The 24,329-nt window shown below is 41.6% G+C and overlaps 2 protein-coding genes across 5 annotated transcripts in view; both read right to left on the bottom strand.

The window, feature by feature from the left end:
- The window catches only part of LOC143289967 (uncharacterized), a 36,039-nt gene extending 25,194 nt beyond the window's left edge, over positions 1-10,845 (bottom strand). For 2 of the 4 annotated variants that reach the window (XM_076599247.1, XM_076599248.1), the window contains exon 1: positions 10,774-10,845. The gene's annotated coding sequence lies outside the window, so the exon portion shown is untranslated. Of the gene's footprint in view, positions 1-1,676; positions 1,975-10,773 lie in introns of those variants that run through there. The other 2 variants (XM_076599245.1, XM_076599246.1) reach the window with 1 other exon arrangement.
- An 11,408-nt stretch (positions 10,846-22,253) lies between these two features.
- Positions 22,254-22,673, bottom strand: LOC143289668 (uncharacterized). The gene has a single exon (XM_076598715.1). It carries the CDS (start codon positions 22,671-22,673, stop codon positions 22,272-22,274), a length of 402 nt encoding a protein of 133 aa, XP_076454830.1. The 3' UTR covers positions 22,254-22,271.
- Between the last annotated feature and the right edge of the window lie 1,656 nt (positions 22,674-24,329).

Raw genomic sequence — 24,329 nt, forward strand, 5'->3', positions numbered from 1 at the left:
GAAGAAGGCAAGGGTTTCTAATAGTCTATATATTTCACACATATAGTAAAAAGTAGAAGAGGATTAAGAAGAAGAAGAAGAAGAAACACGTGAAAAAAAAAGAACCCTCAATTAGTTAATAACAATAGAGGGGTTGGGGGAAGCAGGAGAATAATGTAAACTAATAATAGGTACAGTATGAGGAAAATATAAACTAATAATAGGTACAGTATGAGAATAATATAAATAACTGGTACAGTATGAGAATAATATAAACTAATAATAGGTACAGTATGAGAATAATATAAACTAATAATAGGCACAATCTAGAGTGTATATAGGCCTGATTGTGTACTAATTTACAATACCAACAATGAAATACAAATAAACATAGCACATTGCTCAAAAGGTTGAATACTTCACAACTGGACAACTTTTTTTCTTTCTCACTAACACAAGCTGCTGTGGAAAAAAAGCACCAAAAAACATTAGGACTCAGTCATAACAGTTCAAAGCAACAAGGTCCACTCCAAAGGAATTAAAGCTATTCAACAAAAATATGTTAAAGAATCTGCAAAATTACACCAGTTGATCTTGACATTTCTGGATAAAATTCACCAGAGAGCACTTGCACATTGATAATATATGTGTCAATGATATACACAGAATAACATAAGTATTTCAAACACTCTCACACACAAATATATATATATATATATATAGAGAGAGAGAGAGAGAGAGAGAGAGACACAGACAGACAGACAGACAGATATATATCAATATATATATTATCTTAGCACACATAAAAGAACCCAGGGCAACAAAAGGGTTGTCCCTGGCAAATGTTTTAAGAAAAATCCACTTCAATAGGAAAAATAAGAAACTGCAGGCACATGGAAAAAAAACGAAAAAAAAAGGGTGGCGCTCTCACTGTAGCAATGTGCTCTCCCTGAGGACTGCAGCCCAAATTTCACATGGAGAAATATGTTGTGACAAAAAGAATAATACAATACAATACAATACATCAATATATATATTATATAATAATAATAATAATATCTGTATATAATCATATGCACAGATACAATATATATATATATATATATATATACACATACAAGTATCATATCAATATCAGTCATATATCATATATATTATCAAATATATATATTATCACATATATATACATATACACATATAATTTATATATATGTGTTTTGTGTACTGAGTAAAAAAAAAGAAAGAAAAAAGAACCCCGGAAATCGGTTTGTTTTAATCACTTTCCCCTGTAATTCATTAATGGCATCAACTGACCTAGCCAGATTATCCTCATTTCTGTTGGTATTCTTCAACTGCTGTCTTTGACAAAACGCCTGAAATCCCACTGATAATGACTGATTCAAAAACTTCAATCAATAAAGTTTTTAAATGAGTATTAAAACATTGTCAAACTGTAGTAAATTAATATAAAATTCGAAACAAAATCACATTTTCCCTAATTTCAAGTAACAACAACAACAATAACAAAGAGAGAGAGAGAGAGAGAGAGAGAGAGAGAGAGAGAGAGAGAGAGAGAGTATATCTATGGTCTACAGAATCTTCACAATGATGAATGCGGTAGTCAAGGGAAAGAAGAAGTATCAAAATTACTTATTTTTCCCCTTTTTACCCCCCCTTAGTCTATCGGCCGAACTTACGATTAAGTTTTCCAGATTCACAAGGAAATCCCTACTGATCCACTGCACTTCAGATCGCTGTCGAAATCCATGACAGCATACGTTTGAAGACGTTGTGAATCCGCCGATCAACGTTTTGTTGCATCCGACGCAAAATGGGTTGGCACGAGATCTAGGAAACTATAGCGTGCTTCAAAACAAAACGAAACAAATCACATCAAACTGGAATGTACGGAAGTGAAACGTGGACGGAGGCAAACACAGATCTCACCTGTGACCCGGAAGCAGTAAGCAAAGTAGATAATCCAGCCAATTACGTGCGAGTTCGCGAGAATTGATTGAGTTTCTGTTCGACGGACTACGAAAGAGTTGTGAAAGTCGTCACAGGGCTGAGTCACCCTCTCTAACAACGCAGCACTCTCCGAAATGAGACATTAGTGTCTATAACAGAACCAAGACTGTCCCCGGCCGACAAGCCATCAACAACGCCTGCCAATAGCGCGCCGCTGACACGGCTCAACGCTTCGACTGTGCCTCGGAAACTGATTATGCAGGCCAATTTGACTGGCTCTCTTTACCTTATCCCTTCTGCGAGGTTATGTGAATTATATAATTGTGCATTGATTTTAGATACTGTTGAATAACAGCTGGTTTTAACCATGTACATCGTTGTTTTAATTATAGTATGGTACTAGTTTTCATCTGTTCTCTTACTATGCTTATCGCTTTGTTGCTGTGATTACTATGTATGAGATTAATTAGCATTAACTTTGTATTTACTGACCCGTTCCAGACGGTCGTAAAAAGCCCAAACTGAAACAGGAAAAGAACTCGGCGAGAGAAAAACAAGGGAAACAAAAGGGAGGTGATTACATGCCCTAGTTCTCTGGAAAGAAACATCAACCAGCAGTGCATTTGTGGAGAAACGTGACCAACAACTGTCACACGATACACTGAACGGAATGCAGTGACAGTATTGGGTGTATACTGACTTACCTGTGTTAGGCCAACGCTCAGCTTACATCACAGATTGATATAAGTTTACAGTTGGGCCAACAACAAAATGAGAGCTGTCATATTATCAATGGTTTCCCCATAGCGATGGGAAATCATTTACAGCTTATAGTCTGTTGTGAAGGACTAAGACTCTCGAAGTAGGAGGCAAAATTGCACTGACGCTTAGTGCTGCAGCAGTGGGGGCTAGCTGGCCTTTGGGAACCATCCCAACGCCAACCGTCCTAAAAACCGAGAGAGTGGGGATGTAACTTGGGCACGGGACACTGGCTCTCCACTACAATCAAATTCTAGCCCGGATAGTCGGGAAAGCAGTTACCTCTGCTGTTCTGATGGTCATACATACCAGTGTATCCATTTTATTATATATATATATATATATATATAAAGAAAGAAAGAAAACTTTCGAGAATGTGCCGAACTACATATTGATGATTCTGGTTTGTTGCTGGACATTGACGCAACACGGGTGCTTACCCTTGCGGATGACGGCCTGGTCTTCAAAACTTCGAAAAATGCTCAGGAAAGAACTGAAGCCGTCCAGAAACAACTACACAATATTGCTCAATGGTGCAAAGACACAGGATCTTCCATCAATCCAGCGAAAGCCCAAACGTTGCTGTGCACCCTCAACAACAAAACCGCGAGCAAATCACCACCTTCTGTGTCATTCGATGGGATTCAAATTGAGAAAACTGAATGCCTACGCTACCTAGGAATACACTTCGACAGGATGCTGACCTTCAGAAAACATACGGAAAATACTGTTCTCAAATGCAAAAAGGGCCTTTCAGTCTTAAAAGCAATGGCAACCAAAGGCATTGAACAACGCCACCTCTTCCTGCTATACCAATCACTCGTCCTCAGTGTGATCGACTACGGACTTGGGCTAACAACACCGTCTCAAAGCAACCTCCTAAAATTAGAAAGAGTCCAAAATGAAGCTATGAGGCTGATCCTTGGAACAACAAAAGACACGCCCACAGAAACCATGCGATACCTGCTTGACCTTCCTTCAGTGCAGACCAGAAACAAGTTAGAACAGGTCAAGACCTACTTCAAAGCATTAGAAAACCCTCAAAACCCACTGCATGACGCAGTCAAAGAACCAAAAGGCAGCCGTCTAGGACGAGGAAGATCATGGATGGGGCAAGCAGAAGACACAATCCAGCTAGTATGCCGACTACAAGACCTGAAAGAAACAAAAGAATGGGAGAAAAACCCCGAAAACCTCAACCATCTATTCAACACAGTCATTTCACCCACTCTAGGAAGACATTGTCGGGAATGGCCAGAGGGCAAAACTGATGCGGAAGTGAAGCTGCTTATAGAAGAAAACAGTAAAGAAGAGGACATCATCATATACACAGATGGCTCAGTCACCAAAGACCAGTCTGGTTGGGGATTCACTGCGAAACAAAAAGGAAAAACAATTTGGGAAGAGAATGCTGCCTACAAAGTCACAACCTCCAGCCTAACGATGGAAGTTGAAGCTGTGACACATGCCCTCCAGTGGCTATCGTCCATCCATACGCCCGGAAACCAACATGCCATGATTCTAACCGACTCAATGAACCTCATACAGAAAATTGAAAACGGAATGGGAAGCCCAGAGTGGCATAACGCAATGCGCAACTTTCAGATTAAAAAACTCACATGGTCATACTGCCCGGGACATGCAGGTGTTAAGGGAAATGAGCGAGCTGACAGACTTGCTGGTAACGCAACACCAACGAGCAGCCTACATCAAGGAAAATCGGAAATCCTCAGAAAAGTCAAAGAATACCAAAAAGAACAGGTACAAGGCCATCACACCATCGATCGCCTCAAAGAAATAGAAGCAGAGAGAGGGAGCGGCCGCAAGTCTAACATGAAAGGTAGAGCACGATGCTTTGCAAATCAAACAAATATCGGCATCATTTCCAAACCAACATTGCGCAAATTTCTTCAAAACGGAACAGAGTCTCTGTGGGCCTTTCCAATTACAATAGACCGAGCAACACACTAGACGCCACGTTCTTGGCATCAGAGATCTTTTCCCATCCCTCTTGCGGCCAGTCAGTGGTGGCTGTGTGTGTTTGCGTGTATGTGTGGGTCTGTGCTTTTGAGTGCGTTTGTGAATGCGCGAGAGTGAAAGTGTACACAAGTGTCAGGAGAGATATGTGTACGTGTGTGTGTGTGTGTGTGTGAGGGGAGGTGGGAGTGCGGAGGGAGGTGGGGTAGAGGATGAGGTATGTGAGTGTATGCATGCCTACACTGTGGGAGCAACAGGATATTGGAACGTGTATATATATATATATATATATATATCTTTGTATGTGCGGGGTTGGGGGTGGGAGATATGGGCGTATGTGTGTGTGCTTGTACAAGTAAGTGTTCATCTCTGTGAGTGTGTGTTTGTGTGTGTGTGCCGTGGAAGCTGCGATACGTAGATCTAGAAATGAGTGTGTGGAGGAGGGGGTAGAGGAGGTGCAAGGTAATGTGTGTGTGTGTGTGTGTGTGTTGGAGCTCATGTACGTTTATATGTATTTGACTGTGCTTTCATATGTGCTTGTACAAGTAAGTGTTCATCTCTGTGAGTGTGTGTTTGTGTGTGTGTGTGTGTGTGTGCCGTGGAAGCTGCGATACTTAGACTAGAAATGAGTGTGTGGAGGAGGGGGGTAAAGGAGGTGCACGGTAATGCGTGTGTGTGTGTGTGTGTTGGAGCTCATGTACGTTTATATGTATCTGACTGTGCTTTCATATATGTGAAACTGCATGTTTGGTGCATTTCTGTTATGCATGTGTGGGTGTATGTGTGAATGTGTGTCTTCATATTTTACATCTATTCGCTTATTTATCACCATTGTTGTCTTATTTATTTATTTATTTATGTTTTATTATTATCATTTTATTAGTATTACTAATATTATTACTACTACCTTTTTCTATATTATAATTTTTATTTATTTATTTATTTATGCAAGCTTATCTATTATTTATTCGCCCGTTTTTTTTGTTTGTTTGTTTTTTGTTTTTTGTTGTTGTTTTTTGTTGTTGTTTTTCTCAAGGCCTGACTAAGCGCGTTGGGTTACGCTGCTGGTCAGGCATCTGCTTGGCAGATGTGGTGTAGCGTATATGGTTTTGTCCGAACGCAGTGACGCCTCCTTGAGCTACTGAAACTGAAACTGACGCAACAATCTCCAACAAAATTGGACAGTAACCCGCAGATCGGAACGCCTTTTATCCAGCAAGCAAGGCAAGTGTGACGCACTGAAAATCTACCAGCGGATTTATTCTCTTTCAGGGCTGCTAATAAATCACATATGTGACACAGAAACATCTACAAAATCACACCAAAACAAGAGAGGCAAGGCCTTCAAGACTCACATGTAATATGCACTTAAAAAAGATAAATAAAAATATAAATGATTGTTGTTGGGTTTTTTTTAAGTTCGTTAAAATGTGTAGTGTATTTTCTCGGCGAAATAGTCTGCTGCTTTTGCGTTGAATAATCTAATTAGATAAGTCAGCATTTATGTACATGTGCCATTAAAAAAGAAGAGAAATCACCTGCCCCGTCTTTTCTCTGTACAGAAACGAAACACCGCAGTGTGTTCTCCGGCAACAAAGTGTGACTGGGAAAGTATTAACTCGTGCCAGTGAGGCCCATCGAGCTCAGTAATTTATAAGCTCAGTGGTGACGCACACGGAAATGAAGGAGATAAAAAAAAAATTGAAAAAAAAAAAATCAACCGGATGTTGACACAGGCCAAATCACAGTAGGTATACTGGTCAGATTTTATGTAACAAAGATGTTTCGGAGGAAAAAAAAAAAGATATCCTCAAAGTCTGGAGAAAACTTAAAGTAATGAAAAAAGTGTAAATCCTGTTTACAACATAAAATTTGAAAATAAAGATTTCTCAACAGTTTTTGAAAAAGCTGAAGCATTTGCAGATGTTTGCAAAATTCAGTTGTACATAGGGTTTGCCAGACAAAGAAAGACCTCTAAGGAAAAAGGAAGCAGCAAACGAAAAATATGATGATCCACAAATTACCTATAAACATTATACAAATGCCCCAATCACTTTTATAGAAATGAAGGAAGCTGTATATTCACTTGGTACCGGAGAAAAAAAAAACGTCTGTGGGACCAGACGCCATTTCAAATGAAATGTTAAAGCATTTACCGAATAAGTTCCTCAGATTTTTACATAATCAAATTCAATCTTGTTGGTCAAGCGGTACTTTGCCCACTTTATGGAAACAGTTCATAGTGGTTCCTCTCCTCAAACAAGGCAAACAAAAAACTGATAGAAACAATTACAGACCAATTGCTCTGCCTTCATATGTTGGGAAGTTAATGGAAAGAATTGTGCTAAATAGGTTTCTTCATTACTGTGGAAAACAAACAAACAACAACAACAACAACCACACACACACACACACACACACACACACACACACAAACTATAAGTCCATTTAATCAAGCAGGTTTTAGAAAAGAGAACAGTGGCTGACCACGTAGTTAAACTTACTTACTAGATCAAACATCAATTTGCTCGTAGACAAAATGTGCTAGCCACTTTCTTTAAACATAAAAGAAGCATATGACCAAGTATGGTATTTCGGATTACTCTATGAAATAAAAATTAATCTGTTTATCGGGTTGCATATTTAATCATTTCAAATCTTTTCTTTTAAGCGATAATCCAAACAAATGTAGGAAATACTTACTCTAACTCCAGATCACTTGACATGGGAGTCCCACAAGGATCAGTAATTGCACCAATACTTTTCAACATCTTGACACATGATCTTTTACAATCTTTGTCAAATAATGCTGAAAAGGTACAATATGCAGACGATATATGCATATGGATAAAACTATTAATGAATAAACATACTCCTCTTAGATACATAAATTATGCAAAGAGGCTGCATCAAGAAGAACTAAATCAGCTGACTAACTATAATATCAGAAAATGGGTTGATTCTGCAACCAGAAAAAATCTTGCACGGTTCTGTTTCATCCTGTTGTGGCCCACACGCATTACCTACTTTTGAAATAGGTGGGTCAGTGATTGAATATAAACAAGTAGTAAAATTCCTTGGCGTATATCTCGCATTATAAATCTAAAATGGAATCTACACTTAGAATACCTCTTGACAAAAGCTAGGGATTAGGATGCGTCTGTACGCATACACCTAACAACATCGCGAGTACGCTCAAAACTAACCTATGCACAAGAGGTATTCTTTTACGCACCAAAATACATGTTACAAAATACAAAGTGTGGATAGTAAAGCACTTTAGCTTGCAACTGGTGTTCCAGTTCATGCTTCAACTTTAAAAACATACACAGAAATAAAGATTTTACCCTTTGAAGTATAGATGAAACTTGCATCAGCAAGGTATATCTTGAGAAGTACAACAGTTCAAATTTCAAATACTGCCGAGCATCAGTTTAAAATCGTTAAACAAAAGAACGAACGAACACACACACACACACACACACACACACACACACACACACACACACACACACACACACCTCCTGTCATTCAAGAGGAGGTAAAACACGAGGTGACGGACGTGTTTGTAATGATATGATCTGTGCACGTGTTATAATTTGTATTTTTCATTAATCTTTTTCCTTTTTTCTTTTATCCTTCGCCCAGAGGGCTGAATATGAAAATGTGATAATGCTTACTCTTTGGTCCTCTTAAAATTGCCAATGACTCGTTTCGTCAGCGAGAGAAAAAGAAAAAAAAAGAAAAAAGAAGAAGATATCTAAATAAACGGATGAACGACCAGATCAATGGATGAATCAGTCAATCCACCAGTCAACCAGCCAACCAACGAATAAGGGGCACTGCACTACTGCGAGGGACATGTCGGCAGGTCTCCACTGTGGGGAGGGGGTGAGGGGAGCGGGACTCTCAACCAGCCTAGCAATACAGGGTCTCCTCTGGTGTATGACCTCCTGGCGGCCTATCATCATCAGTTTTCTTTGGACTGCCCCACTGCTGGGACTGCGACAGACGAACCCGGGTGTTGCTGTGCAACGGGGGACTCGGAATGGGCGGCGTGGGAGTAGTGCCACTGAAACGGTGCTGATGATGGGCCAGCAAAAACGAATAAATGAATAGATAAATAAATATATGAATACATAAATAGATAAACCAGACCCGCTCATGCGACCTAGAAGCGCACAATACCAACCATTCTTGTGAGCAAAGAATGTACAATACTCCACTTTTCATAACAGCATTTCAAGTGGTGGTGGTGTGTGTCCATCGAGATCAATGATGACCATCGTTGTCATCCAGCTGGGGGATGGGGGGAGGGTGGTGTGTGTGTGGGGGGGGGGATGCTCATGAATCTATCTGTGAGTGCACAGATGGCTGAATAGTCCAATCTGCGCACGAAATGTTCGCTGACAGTTGGGGCAGACAAAGACAGGCATATCATTGTCAGGGAGCTTGTTTGCCCGTGACTTTCTGACCTGCCTCTTCTGAACAGCAGCAGCAGTCCTGTAGGCCTCGCACAACTTGGCACCTTTGTGCACAGCAGCGCGCCATTTGTCACGGTCCGCTGCAGATTCCTCCCAGGAGTCAGGGTTGATATCAAATGCTTTCACAGAATCTCTGAAGCGCTTCTTCTGACCTCCGTGTGATCTCTTCCCTTGTTGCAGCTCGCCATAGAAGAGCCTTTGGGGCAGCCGATGGTCTGGCATGCGCGCCACGTGTCCAGCCCAGCGAAGCTGGGACTGCATCAGGATGGTGAAGATGCTGGGAAGGGTGGCTTTTGCAAGCACCTCTGTGTCTGGGGTCCTGTCTTGCCACTTGATGTTCAGTAGCTTCCTTAGGCATGTTGTGTGGAAGTGGTTCAGCTTCTTGGCATGTCGTTGGTACACTGTCCAAGTTTCACAGGCGTAACATCATGACATCAGCATTTCAAGTATGCAAGGAATGTACACCACCGACATAATAATGATGTAAACAAAGGGTGTGCATTGTGAAACTTTGATGGAAACAAGGAATGTATGCTGTCAATCTGTCATGTAAGCACGGGGCGTACAACACCAAGCTTTCACGTAAAGCGGGAGTGTATAATAATAACAATAAATAATAATAATGGTATTTATATAGCGCTGAGTCTTGTGCAGAGACAAATCAAAGCGCTTTCACACCAGTCATTCACACGCATGCATAACTCTAAAACTATAGAAACTAAAGACAAGGAAGGGCAGGCAAGGGAGGCTATTTTGAGAAGAGGTGGGTTTTAAGTCCAGACTTGAAAGAGCTGAGTGTGGAGACTTGACGAAGCGAAAGAGGAAGTTCATTCCAATCGCAAGGTCCAGAGACAGAGAAAGAACGGCGGCCAACAGTCGAGTGTTTGAATCTGGGTATGCGTAAACAGAGTGGATCCGATGCTGATCGTTGTGAGATGGAGTGTAGAGGTGAAGGCAGCCACAGAGAGTATCATACCAAACAACTCATGAAAGCAAAAAGTATACAACACTAATCCTTCGTGCGGAAACAAGGTGTGTACAAGGTACCAACCTTTCATGTGAAAATGAATCTGTACAATACCAACCTTTCATGTAAACAGTGGCTGTAAACAGCTACCTTTCATGTAAAAATGAACCTGTACAATACCAGCCTTTCATGTCATGTGGACGCGTCTTTTGGGGGTCAGGTAAGGGGTGGGGGTGGGTCGGGGTGGGGGCGTGGGGGCTTACAGGTGACATGTCCTGCGTGTGCAGGCACTACTAGCGAAAATTCATGAATGAACAGGCAGGCACTGTTGAAAGCTATTGCTGTGACTCAGTCAGCAAGTACTGGGGTCTCTCTCTCCTGTGTGATATTCGACCTTCCCACTGTATCAATAGCACGGATGATGACGCGCGCGCACACACACACACACACACACACACACATACACACGAGAAAGAGAGAGAGAGAGGAAAATGATTATACTGCCTGATAGTTGTTTTCATCTAACGTCTCCAATTCGCACAACCACAACGCAAGCACACAAGACAAACAACGCACAAACGATACACAAATACACAACAAGCACAACTAGACCTGAAAGAAAAACCGACACTCCCTTACCGTTCACACATAAAGAGCCATCTGTGCGCGAGAGGTCGGCCGTGCAAAATGTGGCAAGAAACGCGAGTCGGCCGTTAATAAAACTTGTCACACAAACCCACCACAGGCAAGTCGCTGTGATCGAGGGAATCACCTGACAAACTCACCACAAAATTCAGATACAATCAGTTTCTGTCTCTCTGTGTCTCTCTGTCTATGTGTCAGTGTCACTCTGTGTCACTATCTCTGTCTCTGTGTTTCGTGTCTCTGTGTCTCGTGTCTCTGTGTCAGTGTCACTCTGTGTCACTGTCTCTGTCTGTCTCGTGTCTGTGTCTCTGTTGGTCTCTGTCTCTGTGTCTCTGTCTCGGTATTTCTTCCTCTGTCTCTCTCTGTCTGTCTCGGTCTCTGTGTCAGTGTCGTTCTGTGTCACTGTCTCTGTATCGGTATTTCTTTCTCTGTCTCCATCTGTGTGTCACTGTCTCTGTGTCAGTGTCGTTCTGTGTCACTGTCTCTGTCTCGGTATTTCTTTCTCTGTCTCTGTCTCTCTGTCTCTGTGTCAGTGTCGCTCTGTGTCACTGTCTCTGTCTCGGTATTTCTGTCTCTGTCTCTCTCTCTGTTTCTGTGTCAGTGTCGTTCTGTGTCACTGTCTCTGTCTCGGTGTTTCTTTCTCTGTCTCTGTCTCTGTGTCAGTGTTGCTCTGTGTCACTGTCTCTGTCTTGGTATTTCTTTCTCTGTCTCTGTCTCTGTGTCAGTGTCGTTCTGTGTCACTGTCTCTGTCTCGGTATTTCTTTCTCTGTCTCTGTCTCTCTCTGTCTCTGTGTCAGTGTCGTTCTGTGTCACTGTCTCTGTCTCGGTATTTCTTTCTCTGTCTGTGTCTCTATCTCTCTCTGTCTCTGTGTCAGTGTCGTTCTGTGTCACTGTCTCTGTCTCGGTATTTCTTTCTCTGTCTCTGCCTCTCTGTGTCTCTGTGTCAGTGTCGTTCTGTGTCACTGTCTCTGTCTCGGTATTTCTTTCTCTCTCTGTGTCTCTGTCTCTGTGTCAGTGTCGTTCTGTGTCACTGTCTCTGTCTCGGTATTTCTTTCTCTCTCTGTGTCTCTGTCTCTGTGTCAGTGTCGTTCTGTGTCACTGTCTCTGTCTCGGTATTTCTTTCTCTGTCTCTGTGCACTGTGTGGCAAGCAAGAAATGCGAGTCGGCCGTTAATAAAACTTGTCACACAAACCCGCCGCAGGCAAGTCGCTGTGATGGGGGGAATCGACAGACAAATTCACGATAAAATTCAGATACGATCAGTTTCTGTCTCTCTGTTTCTCTCTGTTTATGTGTCAGTGTCACTCTGTGTCACTGTCTCTGTGTCTCTGTGTCAGTGTCACTCTGTGTCACTGTCTCCAGTGTCTGTCTCTGTGTCTCTGTTGGTCTCTGTCTCTGTGTCTCTGTCTCAGTATTTCTTCCTCTGTCTGTCTCTGTCTCTGTGTCAGTGTCGTTCTGTGTCACTGTCTGTATCGGTATTTCTTTCTCTGTCTCTGTATCTCTGTCTCTCTCTGTCTCTGTGTCAGTGTCGTTCTGTGTCACTGTCTCTGTCTCGGTATTTCTTTCTCCGTCTCTCTGTCTCTGTCTCTGTGTCAGTGTCGTTCTGTGTCACTGTCTCTGTCTCTGTATTTCTTTCTCTGTCGCTGTCTCTCTCTGTCTCTGTGTCAGTGTTGTTCTGTGTCGCTGTCTCTGTCTCGGTATTTCTTTCTCTGTCTCTCTGTCTCTGTGTCAGTGTCGTTCTGTGTCACTGTCTCTGTCTCGGTATTTCTTTCTCTGTCTCTGTGTCACTGTCTCTGTGTCAGTGTCGTTCTGTGTCACTGTCTCTGTCTCGGTATTTCTTTCTCTGTCTCTGTCTCTGTGTCAGTGTCGTTCTGTGTCACTGTCTCTGTCTCGGTATTTCTTTCTCTGTCTCTGTCTCTCTGTGTCAGTGTCGTTCTGTGTCACTGTCTCTGTCTCGGTATTTCTTTCTCTGTCTCTGTCTCTCTCTGTCTCTGTCTCTGTGTCAGTGTCGTTCTGTGTCACTGTCTCTGTATTTCTTTCTTTGTCTCTGTCTCTCTGTCTCTGTCTCTGTGTCAGTGTCGTTCTGTGTCACTGTCTCTGTCTCGGTATTTCTTTCTCTGTCTGTGTCTCTGTCTCTCCCTGTGTCAGTGTTGTTCTGTGTCACTGTCTCTGTCTCGGTATTTCTTTCTCTGTCTCTGTCTCTGTGTCAGTGTCGTTCTGTGTCACTGTCTCTGTCTCGGTATTTCTTCCTCTGTCTCTGTCTCTCTCTGTCTCTGTGTCAGTGTCGTTCTGTGTCAATGTCTCTGTCTCGGTATTTCTTTCTCTCTCTCTGTGTCAGTGTCGTTCTGTGTCACTGTCTCTGTCTCGGTATTTCTTTCTCTCTCTGTGTCTCTGTCTCTGTGTCAGTGTCGTTCTGTGTCACTGTCTCTGTCTCGGTATTTCTTTCTCTGTCTCTGTGCACTGTGTGGCAAGAAATGCGAGTTGGCCGTTAATAAAACTTGTCACACAAACCCGCCGCAGGCAAGTCGCTGTGATCGGGGGAATCGACAGACAAATTCACGATAAAATTCAGATACGATCAGTTTCTGTCTCTCTGTCTCTGTGTCAGTGTCACTCTTTGTCACTTTGTCACTGTCTCTGTCTCGGTACAAGTTCTTCCTCTCTCTGTCTCTGTGTCAGTGTCGCTCTGTGTCACTGTCTCTGTCTCGGTATTCTCTCTCTCTCTCTGTCTCTCTGTTTTGGTATTTCTTTCTCTGTCTCTCTCTCTGTCTCTGTCTGTCTCTGTCCCTGTCTCTCTGTCTCTGTGTCAGTGTCGCTCTGTGTCACTGTCTCTGTCTCAGTGTTTCTTCCTCTCTCTGTTTCTGTCTGTCTCTGTCTGTCTCTCTGTCTCTGTCTCTGTGTCAGTGTCGCTATGTGTCACTGTCTCTGTCTCGGTATTCCCAATTTTAATTATCCCACTCCATAGATCTATATTCCCACAGTTTATTATACCATAGCTCTATATTCACACAGTTTAATTATCCCACTCCACAGATCTATATTCCCACTGTTTATTATACCATAGCTTTATATCCCCACAGTTTAATCATCCCATAGCTCTATATCCCCACAGTTAAATTATCCCACTCCACATATCTATATTCCCACAGTTTATTATCCCATAGCTCTATATCCCCACAGTTTAATCATCCCATAGCTCTATATTTCCACAGTTTAATCATCCCACAGCTCTATATTCACACAGTTTAATCATCCCACTCCACATATCTATATTCCCACAGTTTATTATCCCATAGCTCTATATTCACACAGTTTAATTATCCCACTCCACAGATCTGTTTTCCCACAGTTTATTATCCCATAGCTCTATATCCCCAAAGTGTAATCATCCCATAGCTCTATATCCCCACAGTTAAATTATCCCATAGCTCTTCATTCAGACAGTTTATGAATCCACAGCTCTATATTCCCACAGATTCATTATCCCACATCTCTATATTCCCACAGATTACGAACGCACTGCTTTATAGCTTAACAGTTTATTATTCCTCAGCTCTATATCCCCACAGTCTATGATCTCACAGCTCTATATCCCCACAGTCTATGATCTCACTGCTCTATATGCCCACAGTATGATCTCACTGCTCTATATCCCCACAGTCAATGATCTCACAGCTCTATATCCCCACAGTCTATGATCTCACTGCTCTATATCCCCACAGTCTATGATCTCACAGCTCTATATCCCCACAGTCTATGATCTCACTGCTCTATATCCCCACAGTTTATAATTCCACAGCTCTATATTCACATAGTTTAATCATCCCACAGCTCTATATCCCCACAGTTTAATTATCCCATAGCTCTTCATTCAGACAGTTTATGAACCCATTGCTCTATATTCCCACGGTTTATGATCCCATGTCTATGTTTCTACAGGTCTATGGTCGAGTCCCACAGGTCTACATTCCCAGAGGTTTATGATCCCATGTATATATCCTCACATTTTATTAGCACACGGCTCTATATTCCCACAGTGTCAATATCCCATAGCTCTATATTCCCAGTTTCGTTATCCCATAGCTCTATATTCCCACATTTGGATTATCTCAAAGTTATACATTCCCATATTTTCATATTCCAATTGCTACATATTCCCATAGTTCATGAACCCACAGATCTATAATCCCAGAGTTTATAATCCCATGTCTATATTCCCACAGGTTCATGATTCCACAACTCTATATTCCCACTTTTGAATTAACCCATATTTCTACAGGTTTATAGTCGAGTCAGCTCTATTTTTCCACAGTTAATGATCCCACAGATCTACAATCGTTATCGTATCGTATCGTATTTTTATCGTGTGGTATCGTATCGTATCGTATTGTTATCGTTATCATTGTCGTATCGTATCGTATCGTATCGTATCGTATCGTTATCGTTAACGTATCGTATCGTATTGTTATCGTTATCGTGTCGTATTGTTATCACTACCGTATCGTTAGTGTATCGTATCCTACTGCTATCGTAATAGAATCGATTTGTATTTTTTTCTTTCTTTTCTTTAAAAAAATATATGATCACAACAGATTTCTCTGTGTGAAATTCGGGCTGCTCTCCCCAGGCAGAGCACGTCGCTACACTACAGCGCCACCCATTTTTGGGTGGTATTTTTTCCTGCGTGGAGTTTTATTTGTTTTTCCTATCGAAGTGGATTTTTCTACAGAATTTTGCCAGGAACAAACCTTTTGTTGCCGTGTGTTCTTTTACGTGTTCTAAGTGGATGCTGCACACTGGACCACGGTTTATCGTCTCATCCCAATGACTAGCGTCCAGACCATCACTCAAGGTCTAGTGGAGGGGGAGAAAATATCGGCGGCTGAGCCATGATTCGAACCAGCGCACTCAGATTCTCTCGCGTCCTAGGCGGACGCGTTACCTCTAGGCCGTCACTCCATAATTATCGAAACGTATCATTTAGCTTCGGCATCGCATCGTGTGTAAACCCACAGCTTCTCCTTTGTTATAATGCTATATTTTTTTTTGTTATAAAGTTATCTCTGGCTCTGCTCCTCCTTATCTTCAGGAACTCCTCCAGATCTATTTTCCGTCTCGGTCTCTGCGTTCCTCCTGTGACACTCACGTTTTTCGCATACCAAACAAGCGAAAGAAACTCCATGCTTTCTCGTCCATTGGACCTGTCATCTGGAACAAACTTCCTTATTCTGTCCGACACGCTCAGTCTTTGTCCTCGTTCAAATCAGCTCTTAAAACTCACCTTTTCCACAGATGTTATGATTAGTTTTCCCGCCCTGTGTGGCTGTCTGCGATTGTTGGTGGTAGGTGGTGAGAGGGATGGGGCTGTATTGGTATGAATGCCTGGTGTGTGTGTGGGGTGTGTGTGTGTGTGTGTGTGTGACCTGTTTAGTTTGTGATGCGTATAGGCAAATGAATGTGATGAAGTGTATCTGCATCAATGCATGTGTGTTAACTGAATTTGTAAACGCTCTGGACTCTCCGGAGTTAGGGTGTGCAAATATTCATTATTATCTTCTTTTTTTTTATTATCGTATCGTTATCATATCATATCGTATCGTATCGTATCGAATCACATCGTATGGTATGGTATGGTATGGTATCGTATCGTATCGTATAGTATCGTATCGCTATCGTTATCGTATGGTATGGTATCGTGGTGTGTCGTATTGTACCGTATCGTATCGTATCGTTTACTTATCGTTATCGCATCGCATCGTATCGTATCGTATTGTGTGGTATGGTTTGGTATTGTGTGGTATCGTACCGTATCGTATCGCTATCATTATAGTATCGTATTGTATCATATCGTACAGGTATCGTATCGTATCGTATTGTGTGGTATAGTATGGTATGGTATGGTATGGTATGGTATGGTATGGTGTGGTATGGTATCGCTATCATTATAGTATCGTATTGTATCGTATCGTATTGTATCGTGTTCTACTGTATTGACTTTTGTCACAACATATTTTTTTGCTCTCCTCCATACCTGCTACCCCCCACACCTTACCCTCTCTCTCTCTCTCTCTCTCCTGAGCTAAGAACTAATTTGCGGGAATATAACCCATATGACTTTCGCAACAGCAACAGGTGTTGCCAAAACAAAACCTAGCGGGACTGATTGATATCTTCACGAAACGCGATGGTGTGGCTTTGATACACCGATCATATACCGAAGGACCTGGAAAAAAATATAAAGGTTTTGATACAACATAATATATACCGAATGGCTAGGATAAAGATTTAAAGGTTTTGATACAACATAATTATACCGTAGGGCTGGGATAAAGATATAAAGATTTTGATACAACATATACCGAAGGACCTGGAAAAAAAATATAAAGGTTTTGATACAACATAATATATACCGAATGGCTAGGGTAAAGATTTAAAGGTTTTGATACAACATAATTATACCGTAGGGCTGGGATAAAGATATAAAGATTTTGATACAACATATACCGAAGGACCTGGAAAAAAAATATAAAGGTTTTGATACAACATAATATATACCGAATGGCTAGGATAAAGATTTAAAGGTTTTGATACAACATATACCGTAGGGCTGGGATAAAGATATAAAGATTTTGATACAACATATACCGAAGGGCTAGGATGAAGATATAAAGGTTTTGATACAACATAATATATACCGAATGGCTAGGATAAAGATTTAAAGGTTTTGATATAACATATACCGAAGGACCCGGATGAAATTATAAAGGTTTTGATACAACATATACCGAAGAGCTAGGATGAAGATGTAAAGGTATTAATGCAACATATACCGAACGGCTGGGATAAAGATATAAAGATTTTGATACAAAATATACCGAAGGGCTAGGATGAAGATATCAAGGTTTTGATACAACATATACCGAAGGGTTAGGATGAAGATATAAAGGTTTTAATACAACATATACCGAAGAGAATAGATAAAGATATACAGGTTTTGATACAACATATACCGAAGAGAATAGATAAAGATATAAAGGTTTTGATACAACATAATCCGAAGGGCTAGGAGGAAGGTGTAAAGGTTTTGATACAACATATACTGAAGGGCTAGGATGAAGATACAAAAGTTTTGATACAACATATACCGAAGGGCTAGGATGAAGATATAAAGGTTTTAATACAACATATACCGAAGATAATAGATAAAGATATAAAGGTTTTGATACAACATAATCCGAAGGGCTAGGAGGAAGGTGTAAAGGTTTTGATACAACATAATCCGAAGGGCTAGGATGAAGATGTAAAGTGGGTTAAACTGGCATGAGAACTCTCCACGCCGTGAGCGTTGCATTGCGTTGTATTGTGTTGTGTTGCATCAGATTGTATTGTATTGTATTGTATTGTATTGTATCGTATTGTACCGCATCGTATCATACTATACCGCATCGTATCGTATTGTATTGTATTGTATCGCATTGTATCGTATTGGATTGTATTGCATTGTATCATATTGGATTGTATTGCATTGCACTATATTATATTATATTATATTATATTATATTATATTATATTATATTGTATTGTATTATATTGTATTGTATCGTATTGAATCTCATCGTATCGTAACGTCACGTACTATACCGTACCGTGTTGTATTGTATTGTATTGTATTGTGTTGTATTGTATACCTATTTACCATACCGAACCGTACAGTATTGTCTTGTATCCACTGTATCGTGTTGTGTTGTGTTGTGTTGTGTTGTGTTGTACTGTGCTGTGCTGTGCTGTGCTGTGTTGTGCTGTGTTGTGCTGTGCTGTGCTGTGCTGTGCTGTGTTTTGCTGTGCTGTGCTGTGTTGTGTTGTGCTGTGCTGTGTTGTGTTGTGCTTTGCTGTGTTGTGTTGTAATGTGCTGTGCTGTGCTGTGCTGTGCTGTGCTGTTTTGTGTTGTGTTGTGTTGTGCTGTGTTGTGCTGTGCTGTGCTGTGCTGTGTTGTGTTGTGTTGTGTCATATCGTATCGCATTGTATTGTATTGTATTGTATCGTATCATATTGTGTTGTATTGTGCCATACCGTACCGTACTGAATTGTACTGTCTTGTATTGTATTGTGTTATTCTTTGTCGCAACATGTTTTACCATGTGAAATTTGAGCTGCTCACCTCAGCAAGGAAGGGGCCACCTGAGTGCAGTGTGTGTGTGTGTGTGTGTGTGTGTGTGTGTGTGTGTGTGTGTGTGTGTGTGTGTGTGTGTGTGTTTACTTATTTTCTGGCCAGTAAAGAAAACTTCGTTTCGAAGAGAGAGAGAGACAGAGACAGAGAGAGAGACAGAGACAGAGAGACAGAGACAGAGAGAGAACAACACAGCAACCAAAGAAAATAAAACGAAACAATGCGCTCCACGGACGTACATGCAACTATGGCTTAAAAAAAAAAAAGAAAAAAAAAGGAAAAAGTGGGCCAATTTTAACAACAACAACAACAACAACACAACAACAATAATGATAATAATACTATTACCAATACTAATGATAACAGCACCCTTTCTCTCCATGAGCTCAAGGTGCTTTTGCATGAAAGAAGAACTTAGGATTTACATGAACCATTCGTGACCGCTCTTTCTCCATCACCCTCAACCTCACCCTCTATGTGATGGTCTATGCTTCAGAGGGTGCTAGGGCCAAAATAAGTAAGTAAATAAGTACAACACTCCAACCCTGAACAAACGTGACCTTAACGAGGGCGTCAGCCAATTTGGGTCGTTAAACTCTACACACCTGTACTGTATCATCTTTAAAAAAAAAAAAAAAAAAAAGGAAAAGAAATATTCTATCTTGTTACAAAGTGGAGTCTTTACAACAGAGGAACCCGATACTTGGTGCCTGTGTGACAACCTGAAAGATTGATTGAAAACTGCTTCCTGAATTCTCTGGATGAGCGCCCGCTTTGTGTCCAAGAAAGGTTTGGGATCTTTTGATGTCCTCCAAATGAAGTACACGTCTTTTCTCACGTCTTATTGTCCACCCATCGAGCTACTGGCAAGTAGTATGTGTATGTGTGTGTCTAAAAAATGTGTGTTTTTATGGAATGTATTTCTTTTTAATATCTAAGCATCATTTACTTAATATTTTTATTGTTTGGTGGATCATACTTTTTTTTAAAAATTCATTCTTTGAAAGCATTGGATTGAGCTGTTGTAATGTTTTATGTTATGTTTATATCTGGCTCGATGATGTAAGGCGCTTTGAGCAGCATTAGTACTATTATGATTATTATGATCATTATGATCATTATTATTATTATTATTATCTCTGTTGTGCATTGCAATTGTTGAAAGGTATTGCAATCATTAAAAGGTGTGATACAAATGTGTCATAAAAGTTACGGGTCGTTATTGTTGTTGTTGTTGTTCTTGTTGTTGTTGTTCTTCTTCTTCTTTCACTTAACGACCAACATCAGTATGCTGATGAAAATTGTCGCGTTGTGGGAGGTTGCTGTAGGGCGCACAATTTAGCTGGGCTACCGAGGGATGTTCTGTTAACTGATAGGGGAGATTGGGCAAGGTCCACTGGTGTGTTCGCATCTCCAGCTAGGCCAATCCGGCTACCGAAGCGGTCCCCGGGAATACACCCCAACCGGTACAGCCCTAGCCGTTGTTGTTTTACTTAAATGTTTTCCTTTTATCTTATGATTGATGTGTGCATTGCAAGCAAGGAAAGGCGTAGGGGATATTCATCTTTAAAAGAAAATGGTATTTTACTTATCTGTTGACGAACATTTGAATGAGACCGAAGAAAATTTTCTGTTTTCAATGGTTTGAAGCATACGATAAAGTGTTTTGAACTGAATACATTAAACTATGGTAACAAAAAGAAATCACCCGAAGAATAAACGTCTGTGTTTTTCTGAAGTGTTATACTTGACATGTTAGTCAAAAAGAATACCAACATCTCACAACTTCCAAATACACAGTAGATGTCGGTTTTGGGGAACGTCAAATCTATCTTTTGTCTCAAAACAACAACAACAACAACAACATATCTACCAAGTTGCAACTACACCTTTCATTATCTGGTTGTCAAAAGCGACAGATGCACACACACACACACACACACACACACACACACACACACACACACACACACACACACACACACACACACACACACACACACACACACACACACACACACACACACACACACACACACACACACACACACACACACACACCATCTTTCTATCAAATGACGAATCAAAAAAAAAAAAACCAGTCCAATGAGTTTTCCTGTAATCTGAAAACAGCTGAAAGTTTTTGTTTGCTCATTGGTTGGTGAAAACGCACGTTAAAGATCCTGTCGTCCACATCGACTTTCGTTGGGTCATGGAATCAAGAACAACCCCAGCATGCTCATACCCGAAAAAGGGGCGAAAAGGTTATACACAAAAAAAAGATACGCGCGCGCGCGCGTGTATGTGTGTATGTGCGTGTGTGTGTGTGTGTGTGTGTGTGTGTGTATGCGTGTGTGTGTGTCTGTGTGTGTGCGTATATGTGTGTCTGTGTGTGTGTGCGCGCGCGCGGTGCGTGCATACATGTATGTGTGTATGTACGCGCGCGGCGTGACTGAAACCTTTTGGAATAACACAGGAAACGAATGATGATCGCCCAAAAGCAGCTCTTAGTCGGCAGGCAGCCTGTCATATAAATGACTCCGTGTTCGTAAAATAGAAATAAAATAACAGAAAAAAAACACCCACTTTGAACTCGGTCTCTGAAAGAAGACAGGCGCTATTAAAGTATCCATCACAGTCAATCAATCGATCAGTTATTCAAGCTGTAATGATCCAAGCCTGTTGAAACCTCTCTGAGCACATACTTATCTGTATAAGTATCCACATCATCATCATCATCATCATCATCATCATCATCATCAAGTGTCTGTTTGTTTGCTTGTCTGTCTGGTCTGTTTAAAATCACCACCTGCTCCCCCCCCCCCCCCCCCAACCAAAAAAAAAAAAAAAAAAAAAAAAAAAAAAAACTACACGCACATCAACCAACATTCTACACGTAGGACTAACCTATCTGAGCACATACTTATAAGTATCCACATCATCAACATCATCAATTATCTGTTTGTTTGCTTGTCTGTCTGGTCTGTTTGAACTGACCTCCCGCACCCCACCCCCCCCCCCCCCCACCCCCTCCCCTACACCCTCCCCACCCACCCCTCTCCAAAACAACCAACCCTACACGCACAACAACCAACATTCTACACGTAGGAGTGGAATGACTTCTCTGAGCACACACCTACATAAGTATCCACATCGTCATCAATTGTCTGTTTGTTTGTCTTGTCTGTTTGGGTCTGTTTAGACTGACCACCTGTTCCCTCCAACCCCCTACTCCCTTCCCCTCGCCCCCCAAGATCCCCCCCCCCACCCCGGGCCAGCCCCAAAAAAAACCCTGCACGCACGACAACCAACAACATTCAACATTCTACACGTAAGAGTAACCCACAAAAACCCGCCGCTGTCCCGTGCACTTCCTGAACGTGTTTTTGACGGTGCCTGAAGAGTGGTACAGCTGCTTCTGATAGTCCGAGTAGAGCGCCATACGGTCCCAGCGATAGGAGTTCATGTCCACGTAGCTCACGGTGGGGTGCATACGAGAGGACTTGAGCTTCGTGGACAAGGTGGGCCTCGTCAGCCGGGAGACGATGTCGTTCATCTGCTCTTGCGTCACCAGGTGCTTGAGCAGCTTGGGCTTCTGCTGGTCCTGTGACGTCATGGCGGGCGGTTTGACGTCATAGAGGGAGGGCTTCCGGTGCGGGGAGGTAAGGGAGATGCGGAGGGTCCTGGGAGTGGGGAGGCTGGGCATGTAGACGCTGCCAGAGCCCATGGCTGAAAGGGGTGGGTGGGTGGGTGGGTGGGTGGGGTGTGGGTGGGATGTGGGGTAGTGGTAGTGGTGGTGATGGTAGTTTGGTTGCTGCTGCTGTTGTTGTTGGTGTTCTTGTTCTTCTGGATGTTGCTGCTGTTGTTGTTGCTGCTGCTGCAGCTGCTGCTGCTGTTGTTGTTGTTGTTTTGTTGTTGTTGTTGTTGTTGTTGTTGTAGTTGTTGTAGTATTTGCTGTTCTTGTTGTTGAGCCTCTTCTTTTTTGTCCCCCTTTGATAATAATGAGTTTGCTGCAGCTGTTGTTGTTGTTGCTGTTTCTGTTGTTGTTGTTCTTCTTCTTGCTGCTGCTGCTATTGTTGTTGTTGTTGTTGTTGTTCTTCTTCTTCTTCTATCACTTGATGTTTCTGTTGTTGTTGATGTCGCTGTTGTTATTCTTGTTGTTGTTGTTGTTGTTGTTGTTGTTGTTGTTGTTGTTGCTGTCTTTCCACCATGTGGTCACGAAGTAATGTCTGCGTGACTTGATTGATTAACCCATTGACTGCTGAGCCTGAGCGAAAAAGAGATCAGCGTGTCATCAGTTCTAAGTGCGGTTGTTGTGAAATCTTTAAGCGTTGATTTTCGATAAAAACAAAACAAAACAAAAAACACAAAAAACCCACACAAAAAACCCCACACCAAACAAACAACTAAAGCGATGCAGTAACGACCCCAAAGTCTTGGAAAAAGTCCAAATAAAAGAATGAAGACTGACACTTTCCCTCACCTGTGACTCTGCTCAGTCCGTTTCGGGGTGACAGTCCCTTCACTGATGAGCGTGTACGTCAGCTGCGGTCAATGGGTTAATCTGTCAAAGGCTTGGTTCTTCTTTTCGGACTAAAGTGTTGTCGTCTTCAGAAGATTCTCAAAGTAAAGGAGCTGTGTATTGCAGTGGTGTCGTTGCATCAGTTATTATCAACATATGTATATCTATAGATATATGCTTGGTTGATAAAAGTATGTTGTCGATACCTTTGTTCTTTCAAAGAAGATGCAGAATGCTTGGTTGATAGAAGTCTATTGTCGATACTTTTGTTCTTGCAAAATAATAATGTAGATGCAGTAAGCTTCGTTGATAGAAGTATGTTGTCGATACCGTGGTTCTTTCAAAGAAGATGCAGAATGCTACGTTGATAGAAGTGTGGTGTCGATACCTTGATTCTTGCAAAATAACAAAGAAGATGCAGCATGCTTCGTTGATAGAGGTATATTGTCGATACCTTTGTTCTTTCAAAGAAGATGCAGAATGCTTCGTTGATAGAGGTATATTGTCGATACCGTGGTTCTTTCAAAGAAGATGCAGTATGCTTCGTTGATGGAAGTGTGGTGTCGATACCTTGATTCTTGCAAAATAACAAAGATGCAGCATGCTTCGTTGATAGATGTATATTGTTGATACCTTTGTTCTTTCAGAGAAGATGGCTTCGTTGATAGAAGTATGTTGTCGATATCTTTGTTCTTTCAAAGAAGATGCAGTATGCTTCGTTGATGGAAGTATATTGTCGTTATCTTTGTTCTTTCAGGCTTCGCAACCGGTGTTGGTGGTGGTGTTGGTGTTGTTGTTGGTGGTGTTGGTGGTGGTGTTGGTGGTGTTGGTGATGTTGTTGTTGGTGGTGGTGGTTTGCTA

Source organism: Babylonia areolata, chromosome 14 (genome assembly GCF_041734735.1).
Source record: "Babylonia areolata isolate BAREFJ2019XMU chromosome 14, ASM4173473v1, whole genome shotgun sequence".
NCBI lineage: Eukaryota > Metazoa > Mollusca > Gastropoda > Neogastropoda > Buccinidae > Babylonia > Babylonia areolata.